A 20728-nucleotide genomic window follows, 5' to 3' on the forward strand; every position below is an offset into this window, starting at 1 on the left:
ATGCCACCGCCGGGGACAGGCCATTGCCGATGCCGGGGCTGGAGCAGGAGGCGGTCGCTGGCCGGGCTTGAGGCCGGGCTGGGACAGCGCAGCGCTTCTCCTGCCGGGAAACCGAAATAGAAAGCGGCTCCGGGCCGGCCCGGTCCCCCGCCCTCGGAGGGGCGGGCGGTGCTACCTGCGCCCCTGCCCGCCCCCGGAGCTGCCGCGGCACCGGCGGAGCGGCGCGGGCTGCGGGCAGACGGCGGCGCGGCCCTCCCGGAGCGCCGGGGTGAGCGGGGACGAGGCCGGCAGGGCAAGGGGAGCCCTGGCGGGATGGAGCGGAGCGGAGCGGGACGGGACGGGACGGGACGGGACGGGACGGGACGGGACGGGGCTGCGCTGCGCTGCCGGGTTCGGGCTCCCTCCCGGCTGCCCTCGGCCTCCCGAGCCGCGTCGTGTGCCGGGGGAGCCGGCGGGGCTGCGGCACCTGCGCTGTCCCCGGGGGCTGCAGGGCAGGAAGGGGCTGGGGCTGGGCTCTGCTGCTGCTGCTGCTGCCAGCGCTGGGAGAGTCGCGGGTTTTCTTATTCCAAATGAATATGTGAAATGTTGTTGAAATTGAAATTGTTTATATTTCTTGTTCCTTAACAGTAGAAGTTTCTTTTCAGAGGGATTGTGTTTTTCAAGTTCTGTCGATAAGTTTTCTTAAAAGTAAATAAGGACTTTTTCATTTCTAGTGGGCAGTCACTTGTCACTTAGACCAGAAAATTATTCTCTAAAAGCAGCACAAGAGATCTTTATTATGAGTGTATGATTGTATTGAGCCAGTCTATGCAGTTAGTGTTTAACTTTGGGGGAGACAAGGAGTGTTGAGGTTTTTTGTCTGTGTGGTCTTGGTTTTTGAATTTTATTTTTATTGTAGATTTTGTTCAATTTTTTCCATCATTGACCTTTGGCACACAAAAAGTCTCACAGGGGCTCAGAAGTCTGGTATCCAGTTACTCTTATTTAATATGATGGATATAAGAGTGGTCTCTGGCAGCACACTTCCTAGGCAAAAGGGGTTGAAAAGCTACGCAGAGGATAGAGAAATAAACCTTTGACTTACAAATTACTCATGTGATGATGTTGAAATATTGGCAAAACTGGAGAAAGAGTCTTGTGCTTTAGCAACTGACTTAAGTGCTTGCATGCAGTTTTATTTTTCCACTGCAGGTAAACCCATTTTTTTAGCTGAGAATCTAAGTAAAGCATACTTAGTGATGTCATTTCTTCATTAATCTAGATTATATAGGATGATTTAGAATACTACATGAGTGCCCACCACTGATACTAGTACAGGATTTTAGAGATAAATAGGTGGAGTGAATTCCCCATTGGAAAATGGACCCTTTTTTTTGTCTGTAGGGAAAATATAGTACTAAATTGCTGCATAATTTATAAAATCAGCTTTTATAGTCTAAACACTGCTTTTATTGTGTAAACAGTTAGTGATTAGAATTTGCTAGATATAGGGAAAAATAAAATCATTTAGGTTGGAAAAGATCTGTAAAATTATCAAGTCCAACTGTCAAGCCCACCACTAAACAGAGTCATGTCTACATATATGTCTTTTAAATCCCCCCTGGGATGCTGATTCCACCACTTCCCCGGGCAGCCTGTTCCAGGGTTTGACAACTCTTTCAGTGAAGAAATTTTTCCTAATATCCAACCTCTCCTAGCACAACTTGAAGCCATTTCCCCTTGTTCCTTCATTTGTTATTTGAGATAAGAGACCAGCTCCCACCTGACTACCTCTTCCTTTCAGGTAGTTGTAAAGGTGAAGGGTTTGAAGCTTTTCTCAAGCAGTAAAAGAACTGAGACTACGCAGGTTATAGTCACTTCTTCATGTTATTCAGAACTTTTTGAGTAATCATGAAACTGCCAAGAGTATTATTAGTATTGTGCTCCAGTTTGGGAACATTTTGAGGAATGAAGCAGAGCTGGCACTTCCAGAAAGCTACATTTGGTCTAATCTGTACAGATGCTTTGTGCATGAAAATGCTGTCAGAGGGTAAATTAGTTTAACTGTGGCACATATTTGTCTTTATCCACAAAAGACCACAGCATCTAGAGGCTCATGTTTTTCTTCAGAAAGTCCCTCAGGACTAGTTTGTAACTTTACCTGACTTTACACATGAGGTCTCTTGGTTCCTTTTATGACAGCACTGTTTCTTTTCATTTGAACCCCACTAATTCAGCATTAAAAAAACCCCAAAAAACAAAAAACAAAAAAACAAACCAGGCAAAAAAAAGAACCCTAAAAACCAACAAATCAGTGAATAGAAGTCTTGCTCTGGGGAAAAATAGAAATCTCATTTCTATTGAAAAATAACCACATTCAGGCTTTGTTAACAGCCTATAGCTTGGTCATGGAGCAAATTGAGGTGATAGGGGCTAGAAAACACCCTCAGCGTCTTTTCCTTTTTGTGATCTCTCTGAGCACCCAGGATACGAAGCCTGGGGCCTCCCCAATCAAGTAGTGCTAGTGACCACAAAGTTTCCAACCTGGCTGCCCTAGTGCTGGGGGTGTGGGTTGATCAGGGCTGGGTGAACTGGTGCAGAGGGCTGGTGAAAGTCACTGTGCCCATCTTGGGGAATGGGGGCTGGCAGAGCACTGCTCTGCCACCATCACTCTCAGGGTTTGGGTCTGAGTTTGTAAAGGAACAGGCAGTCCGTTTCCCTTTTCTGATGCTGCATCTGCTGTCCTGTCCTGCCTTTTGAATTCTCAAATTCACGTGGTCTGACTTCTTTGCCAACTCAGACACGTCATTTTACTTGGTTTTCTTCACATTAGAGCTGACGTAAATACTCTAACCCATGAGAAATATGTGCCACAAAGCTTCTACGTCCTTGTGGTGGGGGTAAGAAAGATAGTGATCATAATCAGAAACTGTACCTGGGTAAACACATTGCTCCATGGCCTCAGGGGACCGAGTCTGCTGCTTGTCCTTGAGATAAGGTTTTGTTTGATGTTTTTCATTTTTTCCTTTTTTTTTTCAAAGTGTCTTTTTGCCTAGTTGTTATCTTTTGCCCAAAATAGATGGTGCAGTGGATTACGAAAAAGGGAAGTGAGAGCTCTCTAAAGAAGGCATGCTGTAGTCAGTTCTGCTAAAGGAAAAGGAGGTCCTACTCTTTGCTTAAGCAAGCATGAGACAGAGAGGCTAAAACTCAGGACCTAACCATGGAAAAACTATTTTTCACTACTACTTGGAAATCTGGATGATACAGTAGCTTGATTCTTTCTTGAGTTGTCATTGTTTTCTGCAGAAAAATCCCCTGTTATCTCAGCCTTGTGATTACTAGCTCTTCTTTCCGTGAAGCAAATGATCTATATGAGTACAAACCAGTCCTTCTGCTTGAGCTGGTATGCAATGGCTTTATTTGTTTTGCTTTTTTTAATAGACTGCCACAGAACACTGTGAAATTATCATCAGTGGTAAATACGGGTTCAGAAAAACGTGATGACTTCAGGGATTCTATTGAGACGTTTTTAAATGGTTTTGAGTGATGTAATCAGGTTAAATACAAGGTAAGTGCTCTTGATATTTATGAGTTGGAAACTATTTGTGTCAGTATTTTAATGACTGACCATGCATACGTTTTAAACTTGAATATGCAACTCTCTGGAATAGAAAGGGACTTTTTGGGAAGTTGAACCCAGCTTGCTGTAAATCCATTCCAGCAAAATAGTTGCAATAGTAACCTAAAAAGTTATTGTTAGGATTAGTGGGAACAGAATAATTAGTGTTGGAAACCACTTCTAAAGCTCATTGCTTTTATGATAGCTCAGTTTCTGACTTTCTTCTGAAAGTCAGGGTGAAAATTTCAGTTCAAGTCTAGTTCTGACAAGTTAATTGCAAAAAAAATATGGATCTTGTATCTCAGGTGGTGACAGTTGTGCACTGTACAATGATACTAACAGATGCTTATTACTAGTGGAATGACCTTCTTTGTGACCTTTCCTTCTTTCTGGATACATCACATAAATTGTCAATACAAACTTAGACATAACTAAATGAGAATGTTGATATCTCTCTTTGTCATTCTTTTCTAAACAATTAATTCCTTTGTTTGTATTGAGGGTGCTCCTTCATTTTTGCATATCTATCACAGTGGTGTATTCTTACTGAACCTGTTCCTCTTAGGGAAAGCTTTATCATAAAAAATTCTGGGAGTGAGTGACAGGGGAGGTTAACTAGTAACTTCTAAATAAATTTGGCTAGCAAATAGGTCTCTGTTTTGTCTTCACCCAGGATCCTAATTATGATTTTCTTCATAATACAAGTTATTAATATTAAATCTGTATAATGATGAGCTGCTGGTCACTTCTGATAACTCCTTTTCATTCTTACTTTGCCAAAATAAATTTAGGTGAAAAGTGTTTTCAAGTTTGTTTCTTTTTTTTCCAGGAGTGATTTTGCAAAGTGGACAGTAATGGAGTATATGAGCACGGGTAGTGATAGCAAAGAGGAGATTGACTTGTTGCTAGCTGATCTAAATATGTCTGAGGTGATAGCCATCATGGAAAACCATTATCCAGGTGAAGACATTGCAGTCTATGAGGACAGCTTAATTACCATGTGTGAAGAGGCAAATCAAAATGATGAACGTGCAGAATCATTACTGTTTTGTGAAGGGGAGGTCTCTTTGATGTCCTCTGTCAAATACGGGACTGTGGAAGACCTGCTTGCTTTTGCCAATCAGGTGTCTAACACTGCAAAGCAATTTAAAGGATGCAGACAACAGGAATCTGGAATCCTCTTGAATATGGTATGTACATCTGTTTTCCTTTTACTTGGCATTTCATAGACTGTAGGAATTAGAAGTTTTTAATGATTCTAAATAAAGGTCAGCTCCAGGTGCAACCCTGGGACTGGAAGGGGTCTCTGAGCGTATTAAGTCTAGCCCCTGCAGTCTCGGGCAGCTATGGAGCAAGGTCTGTTGTTCAGAAGGATCCACTCTGTTATCTCCTAGTATCCCTGGAGGTCAGAAAACATTTCCCAGTGTTGAATACAAACTTGAGACAAGCAGTAAAAAAGCAAAATCTACAGCTCATTTTGTTCTTTCAGTACTTAAATGGGGCTTATAAAATCCATAACTTGTGCAAAAAAGAGGGAGAATGACTTTTTAAAAGTTTGTGTAGTGATTAGACAAGGAGGAATGATTTTAAACTAAAAGTGTAGAGATTTCTTTACTCTGAGGGTGGCAAGGCTCTGGAACAGACTGTTCAGAGAAATTGTGGATACCCCATCCCTGGAAGTGTTCAAGGCAAGGCTGGATGGGGCCCTGAGCAACCTGACCTCATGGGTGACATCTCTTCCCATAGTAGGGGAGTTACAGCTGGATGATCTTTAAGATCCCTTCCAACCAAAGCCTACCTATGATTCTATGGACTATGATGGTTTATAGGTCTGGGAGACAGTAAGTGTCTTCTAATGCCTTATATTCATGCAGTAAAATGTTCATTATGCAAACTCCCAAAAATAAAGATCTAGGATCTGACAATATAGTTCCTAAATTTACTCTATCTGCACAAAATGTCAATAGTAGTAATGTAAGGAGAAAAAGCACATACTATCAAGTGTGATTTTAAGAGTCAAAATATTATGTAATATCTCACAGTGCTAAATTCAAGTACATAGATGTGTTGTTTTGAGATGTTATTTTTTTCCCTAAAATTGTTTGTGTTCTACAAGCATTTCTGGATATTAGTGTCATTAAACTTTTGTTTAAGATCAGTTGCTCTGGAATCAATCAGTGTAGCAATGGAATTCTGTTCATGCATGTTAGTGTTGCTGCTGTATTTTCCTAAGATACTCTACATCTATTTTCTTAAATATCCTGCATATCATATATTTTATATGTGAACACTGGTTGCTTGAGGCTTACTGGTTACTTAGGTGCAAAATACCACAGGGTATTGCTTTATTCTGATTTGGAGGGAGCGTTGCAGTATTGCAAAACAATCACTTTTCAACTCTGTAACATTGAAATGACACTTAGTAATATTAAATGTTTCCTATGCTTAGGGTAGACACTGTTCTACATACTGTGGTTGTTTTGCTTGCATTGTTTCTACAGATGCATACAATTGGTATGAACCCAGTACTATTAGGTGCACGTGATCCCATTATGCAACTGAGGGTTGGAGGCAGGGTATTACCTGTACATGCATTTCAGCAGGGGCACTGCTCTGGAAATTCATACAGCATTTTGGTTGGGGTCAGGAGTGTTTCTGATTGTCTGGTGATCCTCACTGGCTGCACCATGGCTGTCTTGAAGTGCACAAGCTGGATTTCTTCTAGTTAGAACTGAGCTGAAAGATGCATTGCAGCCACAGACAAATGTTCACAGGGTCAGGCTAGGAACTAGTCCTAAAAGCCTCCTGAAAACATGAGTAGTGTGGTGGTTCTCACTGTCTTGCTCTCCAGATCAGCTCTGCTCGGCGTCTCTTCCTTTCCAGGATAAGGTGTAACCCATATGGATTAGTCTCAACCCTTTGAAGTGCAGAAGTAGGCAAGCAAGATGCTAGACATGTACAGATTGCCTTACCCTGGCTCTAATAATTAGAGGGAAGGCTTGTTCTCTCTATCCTAAGCAGAATACTTTTTATTGAAGGACAGCCCTCCATGCCCCCTTGGTCAAAGGTTAAGAACTTATCCTCCCCAGATTTAGGAACTTAGAAGAATTAATTTATTTCATGTAGCACAAATCACAAATGACAATTTTAGCAGTCAATAAGGTACTTTCCTTATTGAAAAGCATGCAGGTAGATTAAGAGTGAAAGATAATATGTTATACCTTAAATAGAAATCTAAAACAAATAATCTTCCTGATATGCTGTTATCTTAAAAAGAGCAGCTGAAGAGCTGAGTATTGGAGGCCGTGTGACAGACATGAAATGATAAATATCCTTGATGTGATTTTACATCTCTTCAAGAATCTTAATAAAGTAGCATTAAGGAGATTAATGATATTCCAGATACTGGCTGAAATAATTACAAGCATATTCATAGGAAATAATATTAATTTTGTAGCTGAGAGACTGAAGAAGCAGCATGAGAGATCAAGCAGTACTCACATGGCTGTAGTTGGGCGTTTGGACTCTCTCTGTCACGTGCAGAGGGAGGGAACTGTTTGGGAAACAGATTTAGAGCAAGATACTGACCTAGGTGCCCTGAATCCCCTCCTTGCCTAGCTGGTGATACACAAGATGCAAAGCTCCCAACATTACCCACCTAAAGGAGGCATTGTTACTCCCACTCTTCTTTTTTAAACTATGGTATAAAACTAGAGGAAAGTGGCTGGTAAAATCAAGGCAGACTTCTTTGACCTTTTACTAAGCAGCAGAAACTCCAGTACAAGATGGGAAATTAAACTCCTAGCAGTACATGTGATATTAGGAAATGCTGAAACTCTTGCTCACATTGTATAAGATAACCTATGAGTAACAGGTATGTGGCATAACAAGTTAACAGATTACAGGAAGGACAAACATGTGCAGGTAAATCTAATAACAAGAGGTGGGTAATTTCATTAACCCAGCTGCTGTTGTTGTTGTTTCAAGACAATTAATTGCAACTTACACTTCATAAGTTAGTCACTGGAGAGAAACGTGGATGCCTGGGCTGTGAATGAATGCCACGCCTCACATGCTGTTCCCATTTAGTGTTACTAAATAAAGACTGCTAAGCAGATCATGTGCATCATACACATAAGTGATATGGGGCTTTTCCCACTATATATATAAAATTAATTAGATTTGTAGTGGTTTTAACTTCACTGTGGTTTTTTGTTATTTATTTAACTTCCCAGATCACACCCAAGAACGGGCGCTATCAAATTGACTCAGATGTGCTCCTGTTTCCATGGAAGTTGACTTACAGGAATATTGGTTCTGACTTTATTCCTCGGGGAGCTTTTGGGAAAGTGTACTTAGCCCAAGACAGAGAAACCAAGAAACGAATGGCATGCAAATTGGTATGTTAGCTCAGTGGTTTTATCTCTGAGCAAATATTGTATAACATACTACTTATGGTCTATTTTTAAATATGTCTGCATCAAATTCCACTGTTGGCTGATGATCATCTTGGTTTTGTTGGCCTAAACAAGGTGGGGAAAATGTACACTTCTGTTAGCTTGTTTAAAAAGCTGCAAATGTTTCAGCATTTTGGAAATATCTAGAAGTGTGTGGAACTGGCACATAGCCTGTTGTGCAGAGTGGATTTTCTACTTGTCCTGCTGGTGTGAAATATCAGAGTGAGATCCTGTCCCTGCTGAAGGGGGTAGCAAAACCCTGCTGCTGCAGAAGTTTTAGGCTCTTGTCCTTTAACTGAGGTGCTCAGACTTTACTTTTCTTTACTCCAGTGCCATTAAAGTCCCTGAGAACTCAGTATGTGCAACTCTTACTGTGTTTTGGGCACTGACAGGGTTAAGGTTGTGAGATGCCTCAAAAGAACTGCTGAGCACTGTCCTACTTTTATGCAAGCCAACATTTTCTTTCAGCTGTGTCTTTTAACATACTATTTGGAATTGAGCATTAAATATTCAGAGCCAGTAAAAGCTCAGCTGGGACACTGCTCTATATCCCCCCACTCATGAATAAGTACCTGTATTAATTCTGTGTGTCTAAGAGTTGGGCAGGCCAGCTGTGTGTCCTTCCCCTGCAGCCTGTATGTCCATGTGGGGACAGATTGTTAGCTGCTCCTGCATAGCCCACAGCAGAATTAAAGCATCCTAATATTTCTGAAAATACAAACAGTATTTCTCCTTGAAATAAATGAGCCTCTTATTTGGTTCACAGACACAAGTCCAAGGGAAGAAAACTAAACAGAGCAGTAGTAGCTTTTCTGTGTGTAAGCAAACACTGCTTTTATTGTCTCAGCAATCTGCTGTCAGTACTTTTTAAAGAAATATCGTGCTGCTGGCACTCCCTTCAAAGCAGCTTTCATTTCTTGTAAGCCATAAACCAGTGCTGATAAGGAGGTCAGCAATGGGCCTGAGCGCTGCAAGCACTGATCCACCTGTCAGGTGGGTGTGTAGTTCTGGTAGCGCAGATGAGTGCACAAAGCTAATGGAAAAAGCAGTGGGAATTTTATCTCTTTCACCAGGAAGTTTGCATAAAGCTTTTGCGTAATCACTGGATTTTGACGGGAATAACTCTTGCTACACTGCTTTTTCTGGAAGATTGCACTTTTTATTTGGGCATGATTCCAAAATGTCTCTCAACTTTTAACAGGATTTCTCTCAGCTGCAAAGGAAGAAAAGTCACAGGAGCAAAGTAAAGCTCAGTATTTTAACAAGTGGATACAGGTGCTATACTTCCTTCTTTTCTGTTAATCTATAGGATAATTAGGGCCCACATGGATAGCTTGTTTTTGTTATGGATAACTGTGGTTTTGTTCCAATGTCCTAGGTCCCAGTGGAGCAGTTCAAACCATCAGATGTTGAAATACAGGCATGTTTCCGTCATGAAAACATTGCTGAATTATACGGCGCTATTTTGTGGGATGAGACAATCCATCTCTTCATGGAAGCTGGAGAGGGAGGATCTGTCATGGAAAAGCTGGAGAGCTGTGGGCCTATGAGAGAGTTTGAAATAATTTGGGTGACAAAGCATATTCTGAAAGGACTTGACTTTCTCCACTCTAAGAGGATTATCCACCATGATATCAAACGTACGTCTGTGGGGTTCCTTGGGGTGCTTTCTGGTCCTGGCTGGGCTGAGGTCCTGGTAGAGTCCCTGGGACTGAGCTGGGGCACACAGCCTTACATCTCTGAGTGGGAGGGATGGATAATGCCTAACAAATGGCAAGGTCAGGTTCTGGAGGTGATAGTTACTGACACTATTTATTAATTCACTCCAGCAGAGAGGGTAATTAGAAAGTCATAGATCCTATGCCATTGATGAGGAACTCAATTTAAATAAAAACCTAAAGAGTGAAGTTATCAGTCTGTGTTCAGCTGGAAGTTTCCTGCTCTTAATATAAATTCATCCTGAATGTTTCCATGCTCACCTTCATCTTGCACCTTCTTTTAGGTTTTGCATTTCTACACTGCTGTTCCTCAGTTTGGGACACTTTAGAAGTAAATACATAATTTGTACTGTTCTTTTTCTTTCAACAAGTACAGCAAATTTTAATATATGTTTGCTTTTAAAAATCTCCGGATATTACATCTATAAATAATCAAACATATTGATATTAAGTCCAAATTAAAAACACTGGTATTGAAATGATTTAAAATTCAATTTTAATGTGTTGCATTTAAATTAGTATTAAATGCTGTTTCTCCCAGTACCATCTTGGCCTGCAGATAGATGCATCTCTGTGAGTTTATTTAGCTAAACTTGTGGGTTTAAAGTAGAAATATTCTGACTGAAGCATTACAATAGTTCACAGAAGTGAACTATTAGGAATTGCTAAATTTTTATCTCAGTTTTGCATTTTTGGTTTTGGGTTTTTTTAATGTAGTATGGGTCAGTACTTTAGATGTAAGCCTTTGAGATTCTGACAGCTACAAAATTGCTTATTTTTTCCCTTTATTTTTCTTTCTCATTTGTAGTAAGAGTCTTTCCAATGGGTTTATTTTAATTGGCAGTAACAAAGACATTAATTAATCTAAAAACCAAACCAGCCCAAAGCCTACTACATCTAGGTAGTGAATAGGAGAACCAGCCCATTGTGAATGTGGTGGATATGAGTGTGCTTCACTTTTTCCAGCCTTTTCCTGTGTTGGTGGATCCAGGGCAGATGATGAGGCAGAGGTTGCCTGGGGCAGATGTGGTTGCCCAGGGGTGCCTGGGGTGAGCCCTGGCCATGCTCCTGCCTGTTTAGTGCCAGGGTGAGCTGGGTACACCAGGCCTGAGGTGGAGCCATGCCCACTGCCTGGCAAGGCAGCATCCATGCAGGGAGCAGTGTGTGTTTTCCCTCCCCAGGTGGAATGAATAGAAAAGACTCTTTCCCAAAACCTCTGATTTTTTCCTCACTCCATCTGCTGCTTTTGAGCTGCAATTGAGTCTGTTCTGCTGATACAGAAGGTGAGGATTTTACTGAGAGTAAAAAATGCCCTGAACAAGGAAGGGGAGGAAGACATTCTGGTTCTTGGGAGGTGTTCAGTGCTGCCTCTCCTTTTAACCCTTGGTTGGAGAGCAGTTAAACCATCAGGCTGTTTGGCTGGGGGAGCTTCAGTCCAAAATCAGCTGCAGCTGGGGCTGGGTATGGTCCCAGGCAGTGAGCAGGTCCTGCTGCACTGTGGCAGTATGGCCCTTTGGATGATCTATTATGGGGTGTTTCGAATCCATATCTTCAAAGTTATCCCTAAAATGACGTATTTACGTAGTGTATAGTGATGGTAAGGAGGCAGCTGTGTGAAGCATTGCTCCAGGAATCAGTACTACTGAAATCAAGTCTGCCCTCCCTCTGGGTGGTCATGGTAGGCACTATCAAGACAGAAAATGGCCCACAGTTTCCTGTAAGGGAAATGTGTTTCTGTTGTGTAACTTGGAGACTTCATTTTACCACATCTTCTGAAACAGCAAACAAGAATTTCTCAAGGCTCACACTGAGCACTACATTCTTAAATATTTGATCAGAAATACAGCTGCAAACAAAGCCTCTGAGTACAAAGTTGTGCCTTAGGCAGAATTTTATGAAGGAAAGTAAATTAAGCTCCTAGATACTGCTGCAGTTCTGAGGGAGTTTGAAATGCTCAGTCTTCTATTAATTTTACAGCCATTGTCTGTCCTCTGTTGTCATGCTGAGCTGCTCTCACGGACCAGTGCAGGTGACTGGTGTGGCTGCTGTGGAGGGGCTCTGGTTATTCTGTTTCTGTCTTCATTTAAATTGCTACTCTAGAAAAACCTCTTGGTGAGCAACAGTTGTCCTGTTTCTAGCCAGAGCTACACAGCATGATCTCTCTCTTGGAGACCCTTAAACATCTTCAGAGCACTGTGCTGTGGTGCCTACCAGTCTTCTGCCTTTCTCCTCTACCCTCAGCTATTTTCTCTCTTTGTCTTTTTTTAAATTTTAAGCTAAAAAAAATGACAAAACATTGGCTCTTTTACATAAACTAGATCAGTTTGTTTTTTAAGATATGATTTAAAATTGAACCAAATCATTACCAGACCTATTTTGGCTAGAGGGATATTGGCTGTAGAGAGTGGTTGTACTAATTTCTCTCCCTTTTCAGGCAGGCATCTGAATGAAACAGGGGTGTTGTAAAATAAATACCAAGCATGCCAGATGCTTAAATGATGTAATTTTTGGTTTTCTTTTAGCAAGCAACATTGTCTTTATGTCAACTAAGGCTGTTTTGGTGGATTTTGGCCTAAGTGTTCAAATGACTGAAGACATTTACTATCCCAAAGATCTTAGAGGAACAGAGGTAAGAAGCTGAAGGGACAAAAGCCCTTATATTGCATTAGTCCTATGGTTGTGGTGTTTAGGCTCAAATTTGAAGCTGGAGGGTTTACTATTAGTAAAATAGTTACTATAAAACCTATAAGAAACTTACTGATATTAATAGAGTCTCAATTATATTTTTATTTTCAACGTGCTGAATGAAATGCTTTGAAAGCCATGTCACTTTCTCTGCAGTTTCAATTGTTAGCAATTGTTCACTGAAGTCAAACAGTACTCTGAGGAGGGTTGTTTGCAGTGGTTCAGCTGCTGATCAGAGACACTTCAAACAGGAATTTGTTCTTTGCTCTAGCAAAGATTTCTTCTGAGATACTCACTATGGACTGGGGTGACCTGTACTCCGCACCGTACTTGGATTCCTCCTCCTTCAAAACCACAGAACTTACAGATGTCTGGGTTTCATCTCTTAGCCCTTCTAAGCTCTGTTCCCCATCTACATGTAAGCTTTGGTTCTGCAGAGGTTGTGCATGGCAAGGTTCATGATTATCTGGTAAAATTGCTTAGACATTACAGTGATGGAGGTGGGGTCCTTTTAAATGGTCTCAGTGACTTTGAGATTCTGCACACCACTTAGGCTGCATTCCTGCAGAGGTATTTCCAGGGTTGGAGTTTTAGCAAACAACCAAGCAGCAACAATTAGCTTGGATAGCTGCTGCAGATGTGGCGTTTGTGCTCTCTGTTGCTGGAGGAGATTGTTTACAGGAAATGCTTTAGCTGAGATGTTTGCACTTACCCTTTTAATAGTCTTCCACATGTGTGAAGAGGAAATCCCTGTGTAACTGACAAAAAGCATTTCACTTTTTAGAAGGGGAGGATAAATCAAGATTTCACAGAAGGTCAGGTTTGTTTGTTTATTTTTTTTCAAGATGCTTGAGAAAGCACTTGAATATTTGTTTTCACTGTCTTTCTTGTCAGAGCAGTTAAGAGCTTAAAATGCTTGCTGAACTGGAAGCAGTGTGCTTTCTGGCACTTCATGCATGAGCTTTGTGGGGTTTTTACTTTGGTTTGGGGCTTTTTGTTTGTTCAAGGGGGTTTTGTGTGCTGTTAATAAGAACAGTGGTGGGTATGAGTTGGTAGGGTATTTCCCAGTGATGGAGATGTGTGTAAACAGGACATTTCCATGATTGTGGAACAGACTAGTGAGGATCCACTTCTGGGTCTTGAAGGACAGGTCAAGGTTGTGTTAGTAAGAACAAGTGAAAAGTGAAAACATTTCAGTGTTTGCCAAGTGTTTTTCATTTAATAGGAGGAGAATTCCATGCACTTTACCACCTGCAGTCCTGTTCTCAGAGAGCTGATAATCCCCCCAGCCCTGAAATACAGCCATGTTTGGTGTTTGCTGTCTCAGGGGAGCAGCAGTCCTGCTGCAGCATTACAGCCAGAAATTAGGTTGGAACGACAGCACTGGGAAAGGAGATTTTCAGATACCAGTGAAAGACTTTCAGCTAATGTTTCTAGTGCTTCTCTAGGTTTTTCTGTTCACAGTCTTCATTCTAGGCATCTTCCTCTCCACAGTGCCTAATCCTGTCACCCACAAATGCCCTCTGTAGTCTGGCTTTCTTGATGATTTTTTTTTTTCAGAGATCTAACTCTGCAAAGTCCTCTTGAGTTTTGCACCCTGTATTATGCAGCCTTAAGAAGTGGTGCAGTTGTTCTGCTGTTCCTGCATGTAATTGTGCAACCCCTGGCTGGGGCTCTGTCACTGCCAAGCAGCATTGTGCCAGTGGGCTGGCTGGTTTCTCTTACATCTGCTATTGACAGGGACTTGTGTCCTTGAGGGAAGTGGCAGGTGGAGTAACCTTTGTCCTGTGCATGTTCTCTGGGAGTTAGGATTTCTATTCACTTCTATAGCACAGGAAGTCTGAATGTAGAGAATCTTCTTTGGGTTTATAAAGAAATGAGTAGTTACAATTCTGGGCAATGGGATTGAAAGATAGTTAAATTTTGTTTAGATGGTGTAGTGTGAAAAAAAATGGTGTTCCTGCTTTTGTGTACAAGTCATGCAGAACATTAAACTGTGGTTGTTATGAAACTTCTCTGCAGGAAATACTTTTCCTAGGCAGTTGCTACACTTTCTGTTATGCTTCTGTCACTTTGTTAAAATATGTAAGCTTCACTTATAACCATTTGAGGGTAAAAAGTTGTCTGCTAAAGTTTATTGAGTGTGGAAGGTATGATTCATTTTCAGGAATGCTAAACTAAAACTAGTGCAGCATGAAGAAAGGACTAGTTTTTAGCTAGACTGTGACTGGTCTGACTGGCAGGCAAGTGCCAGCCCACCAGTCAGAAGGAATGAGAATGGGAAATTATTAATGGCTTGAGCTGTCTGCTTTGGTGACAGCAGACTTAAGACCAGTCTGAAATCAGAGTTTTGGAGCTCATTTTTGATTTTTGTCATTGTGCAGTCAAGGTGCATCTTGACCATTTTCTCACCTTAACTGCAGACAGGATCTTGTACCAGCATTCTTTTTTGAAGGCAGCTGCTTCTTGCTTATGTAGATTTCACTCAAGTTGCACTGTATTTGCCAAAGGCTTCTTTTTACAAAATAAGAATTTCTGTTCTTTTCTCCTTATGAGACTTAGAGGTGAAGGGTGCAGATGCACTGATTGTCTCGTAGCCCTGAGAAAAGCAATGGATAAGTCAGTAGCAGCTGCAGACACTTGCTGAGGCTTTGCACACACTTCCAATCACAAGTTCTATTTGCAGATAGGGAATGTAATTTACTGGGAATTTTTCCTTGGATTTTGGTGAGCCCTACAGCCGTTCTCAATCTGTGGTAATAAGCAGTCAAACCATGTGGTGATGACTTAACTTCCTGCCCTTGTGTCAGTTAATGGCTTTTAATGTGATTCTTTGTGTCAGGATGACTTGAACTAATTAAAGTTTGTTTGAATCCTTTAGAGGGAAATTGGGTGAGGGAAAAGTAGGAACCAGAAGCAAATGTGGTATCTTGCTAACCCAGTGTGCTGTGGGCTGTGCCCATGTGGTGTTGAAACCTGCTCCCCTGGCCAGTGGCAGAGCTGTGCAGGGTGTGCCTCCTGCATCCTGCCTGTCTGGTTCTCCTCCAGCTGCACTCTGAGCTGCCTGTTGCTGGCAGGAGCTTCCAAGATCCTTCTTTAGACTCTTGCCAAATTCAAATGTTCAGTGAAATGTTTGGATGGAAACTATTTCGGTTTCCATCAAGAAAGATTAGAATTTTTTGGTTGGGAAAAGGTTCGAAGAGGGATTCTTGTCTTCATAGCTGCTCTGGGGTAATCTGGTGCAAAGAGCACCTAACTTTTAATTTATGCATTGCCTAGACCTGGCTTGTTCCTCATCATCCCATGTCTCAGGATAATGCTCCATCATGCAGGTTAGTGGATAAGAAGGAGGAGTAAAGAAGACAGGAAGGTATATATCTGTCAGTTCTGCTCAGAAGGGTTGTGTAGTATTCTGTGTAACAGGGATCTGAGGGGAGGACTCCTACCCCCATCTGGGTGGCTCTCAGTACAGTTCATCCTCTCTCTTTAGCTCATGCCCAGCCATTGTTTGAGCAGGATGGAGCAGTCCCAGCAGTGCCCCACAAAACAAACTGGCAATTCAGGCACCTCCTTTTGCTGGGGAGGGATGAGGCTTCTGCTACTCATCTGAACAAAGCAGAGCCATGGCTTGAACCTCAGCCTCTCACAGCTCAGCTAAGGCCCATTGCCACTGACCTATGGCCTGTCTGAGGAGGGCAAACCTGAAATATGAGTTTGTCCAGGTGCTGTCTCTTTGGCTGTACTCATATACAGAGCAGAACAATCTTATTTCCTAAATGATGCTTGCAGGTTCACTACTATGCATCCCTTCAGAGTGGGGTTTCCAGGATCACAAAATGCCATTGAGTCATCTTTGGTTGTTGTTTTCCCCTGTTGAGTAATCTTTTTTTTTAACTGTTTTTCACAGATTTACATGAGCCCTGAAGTTATCCTTTGCAGAGGCCACACAACAAAAGCAGACATCTACAGCATGGGAGCTACTATTATTCATATGCAAACGGGCATCCCACCCTGGGTGAACAGATACCCTCGTTCTGCATACCCCTCCTACCTCTACATCGTGAGTGTCCTTAGCAGAGCCAGCTCAGTATCAGCTGCAGGGTTTCCTGTACTCTTGTTGAGAAAGCTCCAGTTGTATAAGAACTATCAAAATATTTGTCAGAGAGATGATATCATCCTTTTTGCTTCGGGGGTGGGAGGGAGGGAGAGAAGTGGGTTTTGATCTCTTAGGGGAAGACAGAGACTGAGCTGGAGTTGTCTCTGTGATTTGTGTTTCAATTTACAGGCCTTGGGTTTACTGGAAGGACAGGGTTAGATCAGTGTGAGACTTGATTGAAACAAGCCCATCTGACTTCTACTTGTCTGTTTTCCTTAGAAGTTGCAGATAAAAACTGGAGCTTGGCAGATTTAATTCTCTGACTCTTCCAGTATGGTATAGAAATCTGGTGAATTTGCCTTGCACTGGATTTTAGGCTTACTTGAAGTTTCTTTGAGTTTTTAAATTTATTATAAAATCTGATTTTTAACAAGTGCATGTTGTGTAGTTGCATGTTCTGTTCTAGTTGATCAGCCCTACTTAGGGAGGTGATGAGTCCTAACTGGGGAATTCCCAGACCACTCATGTGGTTATCCATTACTTCCTCTTTCACTGTTTTTGGAATAACTGTTTCCATGGTCTTTTTTCATTCCAACAGATACACAAGCAAGCTCCTCCCTTAGAGGATATTGCTGAGGACTGCAGCACTTCCATGAGAGAGTTGCTAGAAGCAGCTCTGGACAGGAACCCCAATCACAGGCTGTCTGCAGCAGACCTACTGAAGCACGAGGCCCTGCACCCACCCCCGGAGGAGCAGCCGCGGTGCCAGAGCCTGGACTCGGCGCTGTTTGAAAGGAAAAGGCTGCTCGCCAGGAAGGATCTGCAGCTGCCAGAAAATATCACAGGTAACGGGATCACCTGCCTTGGACTTTGTAGACTTTACTTTGTGTCAAATCTTGATTTGAGTGAGTGGTAAGGAACCAACGAAACTCGCAGCACATCTGGAAAGTGACCAGTGAAAATCCCAATCAGATGAGATCAGAGCCTGAGGTCATGAAGTGATCTGTAAAATTCCCATTGACCAGTGGGGAGGAACCTAGCCTGACTTCTGTGAGCTCCTGAAGGATTGGTTCTTGGAAAAGCCATGGCAATCACTCAGGGCACTTCATGAAGTATAGATTGCTGTCCCAAATGGACTCAATTTGCCACTGTACTAGAGAGGTTTTATAGACGCTCTTGATTTGTAAATAACGACAAAGTCCAACAACCACCAGCAAATCCAACACTTTTTGCCTTTTTAAGGAAAAACACACACACAAAACCATAACTAATGTTACTGAGTGTCAGCAGTACAAGCCTTTAGTTTTGAAACTAAAAATGACTGTGGGATAGAATGCTGTTGCCCTTGTGCATTAGCCAGTGCTTAATGAAGGATAATACACAAACTAGGTAGGAAACAGCCCTTTCAAGGCCAAGTGAGATTTAGTGCCAACAACCTGCCAACAGGCTTCAAAATGCTTTTCTTCTACTTACTTAATACATTAGGAGGGTTCTGACAAAAGGCATTGAAAGACTCTTCCCAGACAAGTGGTTCATATAATTAGAATAAATATTTCAAAAGATATCTGTGCAAAGTTTTGGGTACTGTAATGCATAATTGTTGCAAGAAATTCACTGAAAAAATCAGTCACAGTTTCTGAATTTAGAATGGCATTGTACCTTCTGGATTTTGCCTTGGGCTTGCATAATCCTTTGACCAGCTCAGACCATCTGAATCAGTTTTTTTGAAAATGAAGAGAATGCTGGACCATTAAACTTTGACTTTATTATAGGTGCTTGAGTTTCCAAGACACTCATTATACAAGTATTCAGGGGAATTCTGCCATTGCAAACCCAATCTGTCTTTTCAGACATTGATTTAAAAGGAATAAAAAATCTGAAACAGATGGTCCTGTATTTGTTCTCTATGGTCAAACCCAGACAAAGATGATGTCCCGTGTTTAGCTGAAAATTCTGAGGAAGCAGAATTCTCAGATGGCAGAACTTTATCAGGTTTTTTATTGCACCAAACTCTCCTTTAGCACTATAGCTCAGAGGATGAAAAAGCTCTGCCTAACTGTCCCAGCTGATGGAGACTTTTTTTTAAGTAGTCAAACACACTTGCTGTTTGCAGTTGCAAACTGCTTCCCTTTCTTTGTCCTAGAGCTGTGGGTTGGTTTGTTAGATATTATTTTCTTTGAGGTTTGACTTATGTTGTACTGAAAAATTTTCTAAACCACAGACTGATAAGATCAAATAGGCAAAATATTCCATTAATACTGACAAATATGAAAATGAACTGACACAGCTATTTGTTCAGAAATTACATGGTTTCTTTGTTTTCTTTTTAGATTCCTCATTGTGTAATGGGAGCATGGAAGAGTCAGACCTGCTAAAGAGACAAAGATCTCTCTACATAGACCTAGGAGCTCTAGCTGGTTACTTCAATATTGTTAGAGGACCACCAGCCTTAGAATATGACTGACTCAGTAACGTTTTATGTTGATGAGTCAGAAATGGACCTCTACCTCTTAAAACTTGATTTTAAGACTTGATTTTCCAATTTGTACATAAAACTATTGCCATTATAGGCTGTCAAATGTGAATAGTGTTTAATTGCACAGATGATAAAGCTAAACCCTTAGGGGGTCTGATAAGCTGATCCCAAGCAGTGATGTTTGTGTGTCTGCTGGTTGACCAACAAGAAGATGTCAAAAAGAACACTGCTGCTGGGAATGTCTTAATCCAGGATATCTTCCTGTGCTGGGCCTTGCACTTTTATAAAACTTGTATTATATGCTTGCAAATAATGTCAGGAAAAAATATAATATAATTTAGCATGTGGGTTGTAAGATTCAGTCTCTCTGAGCTGTCTTTAGAAAAAACATTCCTGCCACCCCCCACCCCCCCCCCCAAAAAAAAGGAAAAAAGAAGTCCTTGTTTTGACCAGTTAATACTGGTTCAGTCTTTTTCTGTCTTTAAGACGTGGTCATTCTTGGTCTTTAAGATTTGGTCAGCCTCTAGCCATTCTTAATGAAAATTAAGAATGTCTGTGGAGTCAGATTGTCACTTGTTTGCAGATGTGTTTTAACTTTGCATCTTCCTGGGGCAGTGGGAGCTAAGAAGGAGGCTGTCCCCTTCTCTGTGGGTCAAGGGAATCTTTCAATGGCAGTGTCAGTCACCTTTGGGATTTGCACAATAAGTTGGCCCTGGCAAAGTATGACAGTGACTTCCTTACTATGTTACAACTACTGCAAGGGTATCTATGATAGTTTTAAAGGGTAGATCAAATGTTAATGCTCTATTGATAACAGTGGGCAGGCTCCAAACTCTTGCTTTTTAATACTTTAAAATTGTACACGTGTATAATTGCTCTGAGTGCTATGGTTTGGAAAGCGTGTCATTAGTGACAAGCAGTGTTTATGTTCCTATGGAAATGGAATTATATTGTTCTTGCTGTGCCTCATACATTTGAAACATGATGTTTTGGATGATAGTAAAACTATGTAAACTGCATAGTTCTGTACATCCCATGGGATGAGAACGTAAACTTTTATAAAACTCTTTCTGATGCTTAGGATGACTCTTTATAAGCATTTGTGTTAAATGGCATACTGTGTATGTTGTACACTGAATCTTTTCTGAAGCACAGTCTCTTTTTCATGTCTGTTATTTAATGCTGCTCCTCTCTAACACGTGGTCTTAAACACATGATTTCTAGTTTGATACTGATATGGTCAAGTGAATAAATCCAGCTCAGTGCCTTAAGACGTGTCCATTCTTCCTTCATCCTCAAGCACAGCATGGGGCTGCAGCTGCATTTGGGCCAAGACCCCTACTATGGCCCAGGTACACTTCAGGCATCACCCCACTTGTTGGGAAGTAGGGTGAGGATGATTGCTGATGGATTTTGGACTCTGGTAATAGATGGTAAGTATTTCTGGCAGAATCTCCTTCTCACACCCCAGCATTGCTTATGGACTGCCTGGATGATACACAGTAGTTGTGTACAACATGGAGCACTTCAGTCCTGATGTTAATTGCTGCCAAAAATGCTGTTGGGAATAACCCACTTGCTCTAAAGCTTAGTGCAAAATCTCTAGATAACAAGTTGCTTGGAGAAGAGCTGTGTGAGGGAGCCCTCTTAGTATTTATACTGACTGTAGTGATCAGGATATTCAGGGATCAGACTTCC

The 20728-nt window shown here is 41.6% G+C and overlaps 1 protein-coding gene across 1 annotated transcript; it reads left to right on the forward strand.

Moving 5' to 3' along the window:
* Positions 1-161: 161 nt before the first annotated feature.
* MAP3K8 (mitogen-activated protein kinase kinase kinase 8) lies at positions 162-20301 on the forward strand. The gene is made up of 9 exons (XM_066559425.1): positions 162-268; positions 3421-3547; positions 4428-4788; positions 7834-7998; positions 9434-9695; positions 12296-12402; positions 16366-16518; positions 17153-17399; positions 18885-20301. The coding sequence occupies exons 2-9, from the start codon at positions 3513-3515 to the stop codon at positions 19016-19018; spliced, it is 1464 nt and encodes a 487-aa protein (XP_066415522.1). The 5' UTR covers positions 162-268; positions 3421-3512; the 3' UTR covers positions 19019-20301.
* Positions 20302-20728: the final 427 nt, after the last annotated feature.

Source organism: Molothrus aeneus, chromosome 1 (assembly GCF_037042795.1).
Source record: "Molothrus aeneus isolate 106 chromosome 1, BPBGC_Maene_1.0, whole genome shotgun sequence".
Lineage (NCBI taxonomy): Eukaryota > Metazoa > Chordata > Aves > Passeriformes > Icteridae > Molothrus > Molothrus aeneus.